This window comes from Neopelma chrysocephalum, unplaced genomic scaffold (genome assembly GCF_003984885.1).
Source record: "Neopelma chrysocephalum unplaced genomic scaffold, ASM398488v2 Primary Assembly neopelma1_74, whole genome shotgun sequence".
Classification (NCBI taxonomy): Eukaryota; Metazoa; Chordata; class Aves; order Passeriformes; family Pipridae; genus Neopelma; species Neopelma chrysocephalum.
Genome location: NW_020897735.1, coordinates 2,451,160 through 2,464,232, shown reverse-complemented (window position 1 = coordinate 2,464,232; position 13,073 = coordinate 2,451,160). Strand labels below are relative to the sequence as shown.

The window sequence follows — 13,073 nt, the reverse complement described above, 5'->3', positions numbered from 1 at the left end:
CAGTTCCCATAACAACCTGGAGGTGTGGGACTGAGGGATAAAGACATTATTTTCTTTTTCCTTCCTGCCTTCCAGATTTACCCTCTACGCGGTGGATACGCGAGGGAGACACTCAGAGCTGAGCACGGTCACCCTGAGGACAGCCTGCCCACTGGTAGACGACAGCAAGGCAGAAGGTCAGTGTTCAGGCACCTCATTTTCCACGACTGGAGACATTTCCTGCTGATTTTGATTTTCCTCTCTTCGTTGTACTCCCTCAAACCTGTCCAGTGCCCCCTCTCCCAGTGTGAAGGCTCCTATAAATTCACCCACAGGGACAATGATGTTCATCTGGGGAGGGGTGATAAATTGCAGGAGTGTCCAGGAGCAAAGCTTCCTTGGCTGGACAGCTGGTGGCTCCGTGGTCCTGTGCCACACAGTGCCACGGCATCCTTCCCACATACAGCTGTGGGAGCTGGTACCATGTGTTTGCCACACTTTCCCTGGAAAAAGAGTGATCCCTTCTTAAAAATGTGAGAGAGCAGCCCTGGCTGGGCTGCAAGGAGCCATGCAGGGCACCGTCAGCTCCAGGTGTTTGAAGGGGTGCTGGTGGCAGATGGATCAGTTCTGAAACAGAAACACCAAAAAAACCCCCAGCCACTTTTGCACATTTGCATTGTTCAGTTCTGAAACAGATCCCATTTGTTTGTTCTTATGCCCAGAGCATTTGGCTGCTTTCAGATTTGAAAAGATTTCTCTTAGTTGATCAGCAGGTTACCTGTCCTCTTCCTTGCTTGCTTTCCATTTGGAAAAGCACACAGAAGAAAGTTTTGGTTCATGCCTTGTTCCATGTTCAATAAGATAAGCATTCCCAGGAAAAATGAGCAAATGGGAGGCTAAGGAAAAGGAAGGAGAGATGTATTTTTGTGCATTTTTGGTCTCTGGAAAGAGAATGTTTCTACAGCAGGGAGCACACCCTCTCGTTCAATACATCTGAGCTGCTCCAGCCGATGCCCACGATGATGAGGTGCTGCATTTCTGGCTGAAGGACCATCTTGGTATCAACAGTGTTGTTTTCTTCCTGCCCTTTAACACCATAGCTGTGCAATGGCTTTTGGTTTGGTGGATTTGGGAAGAGCTTGCTTGTCCTACCTGGGAGGATAAGGCTGTGCCTGCCTGTGCTGGCAGCTTTCTGCCTCTCCTTCTCCTGCTCCTTCATGGATTGTTGCTGGAGTCTTTGGGGCTGCTCTGCTCGTGCAGGGCACACACTGCAGGATTAGCCTGAGGAATTGCTAAATGCTCTCCAGGTCACTAAACCCTGCTACAGGGTTTAGTCATCCCAGCTGCCAGCCCTGCCAAGGGTGTCACTCCTCCTCTTACCATGTTAGCACCTTCAGGCTGCTCATTAATCCCATCCCCTGATCCTTTCCAGAGATAGCTGACAAAATCTACAACCTCTACAATGGCTACACCAGTGGGAAGGAGCAGCAGACAGCCTATAACACACTGATGGAGGTCTCTGCTTCCATGCTCTTCCGAGTCCAGCACCACTACAACTCCCACTACGAGAAGTTCGGAGACTTCGTCTGGCGCAGTGAGGACGAGCTGGGGCCCAGGTACTTGTCCCTTCCCTGCACCCTCCCCTGCCCCACGCCCAGAGCACCCCTCTGCTTGGCCACTGTGGATGTGACACCCCTGCCTCCTCCTTGGAGATGAGAGAAGTCCCCTTTTGGTGTTCACCAAGCTGTCCTGCATCTCCTCAGACCACCAGTTCCTGCTCGGTCTTTGGATGAATGCTGGTGGGACACCTGGCAGCTGGGTGGTCTTGGGATGAATGTTTGTATCACCCGGTCTGAACCAGGCTGGTGATGCTGTGGATGAACTGGGTGCTTGGAAACACTGGGGAGTGGGTGGCAAAGGGTATAATTTAGGCCTGGAAAAGTTTTTCCTTCTCTCCCCCTTGCCTGTTGGATGTGGCTGAGGATCTGTGTGTAATACCAGGATAACAACTCCTCACAACAGTTTACACCCCTCCTGGACGTAAATCCAAGCTGGTCTGGGTTTTGTCCTCTGCCAGAGATGACCTTGGTCATAGTTTCTTTGGTGGTTCATTAGCCTCTGGCACAGAGCCATTCTCATTCTTCCTGTTGCCTTCCTCCTCCTTTGATGACACTGCAGGCTTGTTTGTCCTTTGCAATTGTTCCTCTCCTTCTAAATCCCTGGGAACCATCAGACTCTTCTTACACATCCTTATTTCCCCTGTTACTTGAGATCCAACCCCCTGAAGGTTGCTGTCTAACCCGATACCTGCATCAGGCCATGGGACTTGCAAGGTGACATTTAAATTGCCTGTACTGCCCGACTCGGTACCAGCTACATCTGGAGTCAGTGGTCGATTCAGCTGCTGTCTGTTGTCCTCACTGAGCCACAGGAGCCCCTCCCAGCACTCCTATGCCCCTGCTGTGCACTTGAGAAATGTGGGACTTGCAGCCAAGGAGAAGCATCTATAAATGCCACAGCAGCCAGTGCCAGGCTCGTGACAAGAGCAAAGCTCTGTCACCCAGCCTGGCTTCTCGGGGAGCTTGCACAGAAACAGAGGCACTGACATAGCAGCAGGCAGCGAGGATTCTTTTCTTTGCTGAGAGGGGCCATCTCGTAACACGATTTTAATTGACAGGCTGTTCTCCTTCCCAGGGGGACACTCATTTTCGTACCTTGAAATGTTTATCAGATGAGCCTCAGCTTCACAGTAAACGTTCGCTCATAAAACGGAGCGACAAGAGGGAAGTTGATTTGCCTCCGTGTAATAAATACATCACACTGGAGTCCTCGTGAGCCCAGTTTCCATGAAAGCCACAGGTTACTGCAAACAGCTGCTGGCAAGAAGACACACTGACAGCCAGATGTCCCAACCAGACCGTTTACATTAAGGAGACATTAAAAACTTAGCTCATAGGTGGCCCTAAACCAGGACTTTCCGTGGTCAGCAGCATCTCAGCACCTGGCTTACCTCATCCTGCTCATCTCCTTTAGCAACAACAGCCCCTTTCCTGCTCCCCCCTATCCCTCTCACAAACACCAAGTGAATCTCACAGAGTTAATTTGTTCCAACAAGACAGAAGAATATGTCTAAACCAGTGAAGGCTTAATGCTACTGTGCATCCAGGCCTTTGGATCTGTGCAGCCAATGTGCTTCCTGACACAGCCACGGGCAGATTGCACTATTATTTTCCCTTGCTGTGTTTTCATCATGACTCTTATGACCACTGCAAGCGGGCTCTGTTTTTTAGGAGGAGGCAGGATAAATAATTAAGTTAAAATCTTGTTTCCATGCCTCTGCTTGTGGCTACCAGCAACAGCAGGGTCAGGACTTGACATCAGCCCAGGGCTCACAAACCCTCCTCTGCCCCAAGCAGTGGCCCAGACAGGCAGCCACAGGACAAAGGAGATGAAGTGCATCTCCAGAGCAGCTGCCTTCTGGTACATGGGGGAATGCAATGTTCTGATGGGAGGCTGCGATAAGAGGCCATCAAGTCCTGGACTCACTGTCCTCCCACACGAGGGTCTGGCAGACCCGGGTCAGTTCTCAGTAGAGTGGAAAAAGCTGAATGTATGACAAAATCACCCCATATGGGAACACAGCAGCCAGGGAGCCACCCTCTCCCTGCAGCAATCCCAGGAATCTCATCCTTGCCTCCAGCCCAGGTATCATTTCTTTGTTTCTTCATGCTGGCTGGTGCTCTTTTAGTACCTTCCTCCTAGGTGAGATAGGGCTGGGTTTGGCTGGTTCTGGATGTGTTTTCATCCCCCACCAGCCATTAAGGTGAGAGATAGCTGTCCCCTGTGCAGCTGGAGGACAAACATCCCATCAGGAGCATCCCTGGTGCTGGGCAGAGCAGGAGGCATCATGTCTCAGGGATCTCAGTGCCCTGTCCCCTGTGCAATCACTGCACTGCACTTCCTTAAAGTGGGGTCACTGGTTCATGCACGAGCCCTTGGGAAGTGCCCCAGCAGCGGATGCCTGTCCCCTCCCTTTTCCTGTCCCCCACCATGCCATGAGGCACCACAGAGGAAAGTAGCTGCAAAGAGCCATCACTATTTTTAAATCCCCCCCTTCATCATCTGTGACTGTGCTTTGACCTCCTAAATCCACCAAGTGGAGGCCAGAATCAGTTCCTGGCTGGCACCAAACCAGTGGGCACATGGCAGATGGGAGGGCACTGCTGGTCTGTCCCCTGGACTGTGGGGTGAGGGGGAAGGAGGTCACTTCATCCTTCTGGAGACTGAGAGATTGGGGTCTGGCCACAGGCAGCCATGGGAGTGACTCCCCCTCACTCGCTCCCCTGCCATCCCCTCCCAATTCCTGCCCCTTAATAAGGCAATAAATTGCCATTTCTGGCAGGGATGAGGTTGGTCAGCATTTAGGAAGATTTCATTTCCAGTATTTGAAAAGGTGGTCGTTCTGACCCGACAGCCCTCCGTAGGGAGCACTTGGGTAATACCCAGGGCTTGATTTATGGTGTTAAATTGGCAGCCCAAAAACTACTCCTGTAATTTATTAGCCAGTCTTCAGCAGAAAGCCTCTCTCCCTTTCTCACCCCTCCCCTCACCCGCTCTGTCTCTCTTTCTCCTTGTTTTTTTTGAGAGGGAACAGCTGACAGCCGAAAGCTAAATCTAACATTTGCACATGACTTCATTACCCTGCTAAAATAAATTACTCAAAGCAGTGAAACCCATCAAAATTGGAGCTTTGGCACTGGACTTCAAAAGCAAGGGGCCTGATTCCCTCTCCCCCATCACTCTGTCTCCTCCATGACCACGGTTCCGTGTTTTTTCAGCATCATGGGGCCAACCTATTGTGTGCTACATCCCTTAAACATGGGTTCTTTCCTGGGATGAACTACACCAGGCATAGCTGCAAATGCAGCAGGTGTGACCAGCTCCATGAGGAGCCCAGCCTCTGGCTCAGGAGACATCAGCAGGTTGGGGTGGTTTGACCCTGAACTTCCTGCCATCCTTGAGCTGCTTGTCATATTTTCCTGGATAAAGAGATCTGAGTATGTATCAGGCAGCAAGGACAATGTGGTGAGTTTTAGCAAAATTCAGAAGATCATGGAAGTATGATGGAGCAAGTCATGAAAATGGGAAGGTAGAGAAGGCCAAAGGGAACAGAGGCAAAGGCAGGTTGTGTGGGAGAAAGGTGAGAGATGAGTGAGGAAAGCTGTGCATGGTAGATAAGGAGAAGTAGTGAGAAGGGAGGAGAAGAGCAGAGTGTGGCCTGCAGACCTGCAGCTGTGTGCTGGGACATCCATTCCTTGTGTCCTTGGGGCAAGTCATGGTTAACCCACCACGGGGGGTTTGCCTCAAGGGTTGGTCATGGGCACTCATCATCACTCCCCTCTTGCTGTGGCTGGGAAAGGCCTTGTGGTGACCTGGAATAGCAACCAATTTGGGGGGGAAATCCATGGGTTTCTTGCTTGGCCTTTGGATGGACAACTTCCCCATGTAGGCACAGCATCCAGGTCTGTGGACACTGGCACAAGCACAACCAAATGGGCTGGGGAAGGGTCAAACACCCCGTTTTGGCAGTAGAGGTACTTAAGGATAAATCAAGGTGACTGTGGAGCTGTGGCCTTAGAGAGATGAGATTTTTCTTTTGTGAGGAAAAAGAGTATTCTGGCTAAATGTTCTCCTGGGCACAGTCAGGTTACATAGAAGTCCATCCTATGAGGTGACTGGGTTCTGTCCTTGCTCAGCTTTCCCTGAAAAAAATTGAGAATCAGCACAAATTTTAAGGAACGATTTCTCGGCATTAGGAAGGGCAAACACTAGAAGGAACTCCAGCTCTTGGCTCTAGGATCAGGTCAGACAGAAAATCATCAAGGCAGGTTGATCCCAGCAGGAAGTGGCACAGGTGATGACTTTTGGTCCCTTTCAGCCACAGTCACTGTTATTTCTTGAAGTTTGGTAACTGTCGTGACAGTCATTACAGACTTTGGTTTGCTGCTGAGCTGAGCTTTAATCAATCTTCACTAAAATCATCTAATGCCACCGTGGAATTTAACAGCACATGTCCAGCAGTAAAGGACCTGTTCATGGCAGTGTGTCAAGTCTTGACATGCAGTGGGAGCACCAGATGCTGCAGAAGGTCAGGTGGCTGCTACGGAGAGTAGCGTGAGTAGAGGTATTATTGTGTCAGAGCTGGACACAGCTCAGCCCATGACATCATTATTACAGATGTGTGTAACTAATGAGGCTCGCATTGCCTAGTCTGGCTTGTCTTTATAGATTAAATCCATGCATGGACATCAGGGAGTGTTGTCCAAGAAGGGCCAACTCCCTTTCCTCTTGCCTTCGTTCAAAGCTGACCCGGAGCACATCACCCCAGGGAGGAGCAGGACTGTTTTCCCTGTGAAGCCCTGGAGGAGCAGTGGTTTCCTACAGCCTTTCATCCAGTCTTCCCACTCTGGAGGGAGAGGTCCACAGCTGGCTGGGGATGCCAGGATGCCCTGTCACCTCCTGCCACCGTGTCTGCCCTCTGCTCTGGTGCTGGGGTGACCCTGACCAGCCCTTCCCTGGCATCCCATCCCTGGACACTGGGCTCCTGACACTCCCTCCACGGCTGGGAGCTCACAGCCCAAACTGCAACACCACTCAGCTTTCATAATCAAATAATCCCCATGTTTATGCCTCACCAATTGACAGTGCTGCCCCTGACATATCATTATCGGGAATTTACATTCCTGCAGGAACTGCGAAATCCCCTAGCCCTGAATCCAGAGCTTTCCTGTGGCACCAGAGGGAGAGGAAATATTCTGTGATCTTGAGACTTTCAGACCACTGAAGTAAACCCTCTTCCCTCCCTTTGTTTGATTTAGCACTTTGCAGACTCCCACAAGGGGATTCTTGGTTTCTTTTGGGTTTATTTTGTTTTGTCTTAATGTGTTGTGCTTTTTTTTTTCCTCACTCTTCTAAGTGTCAATCCTTTTGGGCTGTCTGCCTCCTGGAGACTTGGGAAAACAGGAAAGGGAGCGCTGGGCTCATCAGTCAGGAGCAGTAGGGTGCTGGGGGTCTCACCAGGACTCATCAGTCAGGAGCAGTAAAGTGCTGGGGGTCTCACCAGGGTTCTTTGGGCCAGCGCGTGCACTGGGGCCCACCAGGAGCACATGGTGGTGGCAACCACCAAGCCAGGGATAGACTGTCCCCAGGGCACACAAGCTGCTCCAGTGGGTCAGACCTCAGATCCCTCCAGCCCTGGGGCTGTGAAATGGTAGACATATCCAGAACTTTGGGAAAAACAGAGCTTCTCTCCACTCGAAACAGGAAAGACAATGTCAGGCAATGGGTCTTGTCCATTCTTGTCATGTGACAGAGCTGGTGGTGGAATGCAGATGTCCCGGTTCCTGGTCTCCCTTGTGCATTGCCCACACACTGCTCTGTCTCCATCTCTGCCTGTCCCCTCCAGGAAGGCTCACCTGATCCTGAGGAGGCTGGAGAAGGTCAGCAGCCACTGCTCGACCCTGCTACGCAGTGCCTACATCCAGAGCCGCACCGAGACCATGCCCTACCTGTTCTGCCGCAGCGAAGAGGTCCGGCCGCCCGGCATGGTCTGGTACAGCATCCTAAAGGACACCAAAGTCACCTGCGAGGAGAAGATGGTCTCCATGCTGCGCAACACGTACGGGGAGTCCAAGGGGCGGTGAGGGAAGGTGCGGGCCTGGAGCTGTGGGAGGCAAAGGGACTCCGAGGAGTCGAGGACTCAATGTGCTGAGTGGCTGGTGGGGTTTGGGGTCGGGTGATGTTCGGAGGGGGTGGAAGGGGACAGCGAGGCCAAACAGGACTTTTCTCACACAGATGGCAGAGAAACAAGAAATCGGCAAGTTGGATTTTATTTTCTTTTTCTTTTTTTTTTTTTTTTTAAGAGGAAAGGAAAGAAAAAAAAAAAGAAATTACCTAATTTGACTCAGCATAAAAGCCTCTCCTTTTTAATCTTTTCTTACTGAATTTCCTGGACTACACACGCTCCAAAACCCTGGGAGGAGGAGATACCCACTCGAGGCCAGGGCCAGGCAGAGGGGAGCTACTGGGTGCAGGGTGACCCCCTCCCTGCCTGCCCTGCCTGCCCTGCCTGCCCTGCCTGCCCTGCCACCGGGCAGGAGCTGTGGGGCGAGGGGCCCCGGTGCTGTGGTGGCCGAGGACGCCAGGAGGAGGTGGCGTGGGTGGCCGGTGACACCGCGCTGCCAGCGAGGGTCCCAGAAGGGATGCCAGGCAGGTGCCAGGACGCTGCAGGCAAGCTGGGCTTTTGTAGCACTCCGAGTCGGCGGAGCGGTTCCGAGCACAGCCTTCGTTCGCAAGGCTCCCGGCAGCCTGTTCTGTGCATTAAAGATTCATATTAAGTCCATCTTCGCTGCCTCCTTGGTGTTTCTTCCTCACATGGTCTCCCCGGGGAGGGCATCACCGACAGCAGTCCCCGTGCTGGGATGTGGGACCCCAAGAGCTGGATGCATGGAAAGGAGGGAAAAGGGCAGCCTTTCACACAGGGTCCTCTCCCACCCCAACACCCAGCTCAGCCACTGGTCCCAGTGGGAGCTGGAGGCGTGTGGGAAAGCCCAAGAAGAAAGCCAGGGGCTGAAAAGACATGGAGAATCTGGTTTCTTTTACTGTCAGATGTGGGTTAGGCTGGCCCAGGCTCCCTGTGGGTAATGGATTTCTCAGCCTGGTAGCCAAACCAAAAAGTGCAAGAGGGTGAGAGAGGAAAAAACCAAAAATCAGATCAGCTCAAAGCTATTGCTTTTTCCTTTTTAAAGCAAAACAACGAACCTGGAGGGGGAAGGGGGAACAGTGTGGATTGAATGAATCGGTTTAGTCAGCCCAAAGTAAACAATTTTGTTTAGTTTTTCAGGTTATTTAACCCTTTAGCGTCAAAGCAAACAAGCAGGAGGTGAGTTTCAAAACGAAAATGTTTTGAAACCAAACAAAGGTGCAGGATTTGATGTGGAGGAAGTTCAGCCAGAGACCTTTTTCTTCTTGAGCTAAACCTATTTGCCTGATTTGCACCCACTCAAATAATTCTGATTGTTTCATCCAAACTGCTTTTTTTCCCTCGTCTTTGGTTATGTCTCTTCATTGATGTGCATTGGGAAGGAATCCAGTACCTGGTCAAAGTTCTGCTGGAGTTCACAGGAAACTTGGCTGTGACATTGCAGCCTGTGGAGCAAGCTCCACAGCATTACAGGTTGCCCAAGGTCCTAATTTTTAAGCAAAATCCCTTTTTCTGATGGAAAGGGAGAGGACAGTGACACTGAGGGCTCTGGGTTATGCATCTCTGTGTCACTGAGGCTTGTACCACACTGAACATGAGGACCATGGAGGAATGACAACACCACCGTATGTGTTAAAACCTCTCAGTGCTGCTGCTGTCCCTTAACCATCATTTTGCCCTTTGGAGGTGGCCTTGGAGGTTGGTTGTGGGATTGAAGGAGATGACTGTGATTTGCTGCAGATGAATGAAAACTTTGCATTTGCTTGGTTGGAGCTGCCACAAAACACAGCAAAACCCTTGAAATGCCAATGTGCTGGTGTCCCAACTGGTGTCAGACTGAGCCACCCACTTCAGGTGCTTCCATGACACAGTGTGTGTGCATTATGGGAAGGTGGAAAACCCCCTAAATCTCTCTTTGGAGCCACTGATGCAGATTGACTGGGACTGATGTGCAGCTTTGAGTGCCACAGTATAAAAAGGATCTAAAGCTATTGAAGAGTGTCCAAAGAAGGGACACGAAGATGATGGAGAGAGGGAAGCTATATGAGGAATGACTGAGGTCATTTGGTTTGTTCAACCTGGAGGAGAGGAGACCAAGGGGAAACCATATCACAGTTTGCAGCTTCCTCACGAGGAGCAACATAGGGGCAGGCACTGATCTCACCTCTGTGGTGACCAGTGATAGTTCCTGAGGGAATGGCATGAGAATGTGTCAGGGGGTGTTAGGCTGGATGTTGGGAAAAGGTTCTTCACCCCGTGGTTGGGCACTGAACAGGCTCCCCAGGGCAGTGGGCATGGCCTCAAGGCTGCCAGAGGTCAAGGAGCATTTGGGCAATGCTCTCAGGGGCAGGGTGGGATTGTTGGGGTGTCTGTGCAGGGCCAGGGAGTTGGGCTGGATGGTCCTCGTGGGTTCTTCATCACCTGCAGGACAGGTCTCCCTGGACACTCTTCAGGACACAGCACATACCAGGGCTGCCAGGACCAGCAGCAGCCGCACGGAGCCCGGCTGGTCCGTCCTGTCCCGTCCCTGCTGCTCACACCGGGTGCACCTCCAGGTGCTTTGAAGCTGCCTTGTTTTCTCAAGGTTCTGGCCCTCAGCCATGCCTTTCCCCGCACTTTACAAACACGGTGTTTTATTTTGTTTTTGTTTGCTTTGCTTGGGGATGATTCATTTCTCTTGGAAGCCCCGCGCAGCGATGGGGAGCAGCTCTGCAGTGTTGACCGACCTGACGGACAAATTGCTTGTGTTTGCTGACGGGACTGGAGGCAGCCCTAGGTGTGACTGGGGTAATGCTACCCCTGGGATTCCTGGCCATCAGGAGTGTGGTGCTAGGGGCTAGGAACAGGACATGCCAGCCAAAATACAAGGCAGCTGGCGGGATGCCCTTCAGCATGTTGTTATCCACTCTGACACTGTGAGCTCCCCCACGGTGGTGTGTTTTGCACCTGGGATAACCATCCCTCACAGAGGAGCAAAGCCTGTTTTGCTGCAGATGGTGATGGAAAGGAGACCTTCAACTGTGGTAGCACTGAGTGGGAACATAACAGGAGCAGCACAGGGACAGTCTGGTTGTCCCTTGGATCCACGCTGCAGCTGTGTCCATTGCAGGGGCTTAATGCTTACCTTGGAAGGCTGCTGAGGAGCTTTGCTTCGCATCCTTGGTGAGACTGGCTGTTGTGTACAGAGAGAGTTGTGTGTAAGCCTGTGTTAATATGTACAGAGCAGGTGGAAGAGTCTAGACTCCTGGGCAGGAAGGCTGCGGAGTCTGGGGGCCATTAACCTGTCGAGAAGCACACCTAGCTCCCAGATCAAAGCCAGAAGAGCCCCTGGCTGGTGATGCTACCCCGGCACGGAGTACCCAAGCCAAACAAAACCGAGGAATTCATCGAGGTTTCACATCCTCCGGCACACAGCTGAAAGGAAGGGTCTGTATTTTCTCCCTGGAAACTTTGGAGAATGTAATCCTCTGGCTTTCAAGATAAACAGTTGTAGTCACAGCCCAGCAATGCTGGCACATGGACCCATGCCCGTGGTGTACTCACCCTCCCCCCTGCCCGCCTTCCCCCCCACACACCTCTGCCATTCCTCTGGCTCCCTTAGGGAGAAGGGATCCTTGCTCCAAAGCAAAATGCTGCTGCCCCAAGAGATGGTTCCCTCTTGCCAACCCATACCCCGACTTTGCTGTGCCACTGACTGGGCTTTGGCAGAGCGTTGGCAATGCTTTCCTGGGTGGGGAGAGCACCAAGGGGTCTATGAAACATGAAAGGTGAGTGGGGAGAGGGACAAAAATGTACCATCGTCCAGGTTTAATTAATAAAATATGCACATCCTTTTGAAAAGCTGAAATTACTTCCCTGACAGCATGGCTGGGATGCATAACTTGGCATCAAAGGCTCCTGGATGGAGTCACCAGCTTTAGGATGAGTTCAGATCAAAAGGAGGAACCTTCTCCCTGTGCTTTTGCAGTGAGTGCATGTGCAGGTAACGGCATTGATAGAGCAGCCATGGGTATGTGCAGGGTGTTTACTGTTCCCTGCACAGCCTGAACCCCCCCATCCATGCACCCTCAGCATCCCACAAACTCCAGCTCAGCACCAGGAGATGGTTTCTCTGCAGAAGCTTCACATGCCCTTTTAACAGGCATGTTCACTGCTGCTTCCAGCATCCTCTGAGTGTCTCAATGAGCACACGCCCTTCTGAAGGGCACCCCGAATCTGCCACTTGTCTGGCAGCTCAGAGCTGGTGACAGCTGCAGGTCCCCTCCCAGGGCTGCATGGGGCTGTTCCCTCCGGGGGAGCCTGAACAATCCCCATTGTCCCCACGGCCATTGTTCCCCACCACCCTCACCCTGCCGGGCTGCAGCTGGCACAGAGCACAGAGGGGCCGATTGTTTGGGTTGCTGTGCCGCTGATGACACACCACTTTGGGACAGCTTCTTCCCACGGAAAAGGCCTCTGGAGTCAAGTGCTGCGTTTGCTCCTTTATTTATTTGTTTGGTTTCTGCTTTTCGTCTTTTTTTTTTTTTAAATTTTTGCTTAGTTGGATGGGGCTCTGCTGAGTCTTAGGAAGAAGCCAAGGGAGTGCCTGTGGCTGTGCAGCACGGGCAGCCCAGGTCCTTGCCATCACAGGGGATGCCTGGAGGGGCACAAAGCCTTGCAGTAGCACTAATGCTTCGCCATGGCAGTGCCCTGTGGTGCCACGGGTGCCTCAGTAGCCTGTGAGCTCACGTCTTGTTGCCCTGGGAGGAAGCTGAGCATCACCAACCTGAATCAATTTGTTCACTGCAAGACACAAAAGAAAAGGTTTCTTGGTTTATTTTTCTAAGCACTCTTGGCCTGACTGCCTCCCCAACTGTTGGTGGTCATGGTGATAAACCAGGACCATGGCTCACAGTCCAATTGTGGTTGGGGGGACAGGCCAGGGGCAACTCTGGCCTTGTGAGTGCCCCTCATAGTGCTGGGCTGAGAATGGGGGGGAGACAAGACTGTGCCCAACAGGCTCCTGACAGATCCTGGGCACCAGGAGCTGCCAGGGCTTCGAGTTTGAGTCAATACAATGTGCTTCAGCTTGGGTATTTCATATGGGGCTTTAAATGCTTGGCTGGAAAATTTGAGCACTGCAGCATTTATAAAGTGTGCAATAAAAAGGATTCCCTCTCCCTTCCCTGCTCCTGCCCACCCTCCCATCTCTCCAAGCCTGCTTAGCTGTGGCGTGAAGCATTATGGAAACACAGCGGCACCAGGGGAGGACCATGTTATTAAGGTAACATTTTGTAAAGAATCTTCTTATTTTGAGCATGTCTGTGCTACAAGGTGAGTGCCCAAAGGCACA

The 13,073-nt window shown here is 51.9% G+C and overlaps 1 protein-coding gene across 2 annotated transcripts in view; it reads left to right on the top strand.

Moving 5' to 3' along the window:
- The window catches only part of ASTN2 (astrotactin 2), a 272,947-nt gene extending 264,567 nt beyond the window's left edge, over positions 1-8,380 (top strand). For both annotated transcript variants that reach the window (XM_027687651.1, XM_027687653.1), the window contains 3 exons: positions 76-176; positions 1,412-1,595; positions 7,445-8,380. In XM_027687651.1, coding sequence (XP_027543452.1) covers positions 76-176; positions 1,412-1,595; positions 7,445-7,682 — 523 coding nt within the window. In that variant the 3' untranslated portion in view covers positions 7,683-8,380. The remainder of the gene's footprint in view (positions 1-75; positions 177-1,411; positions 1,596-7,444) is intronic.
- The last annotated feature ends 4,693 nt before the right edge of the window (positions 8,381-13,073 follow it).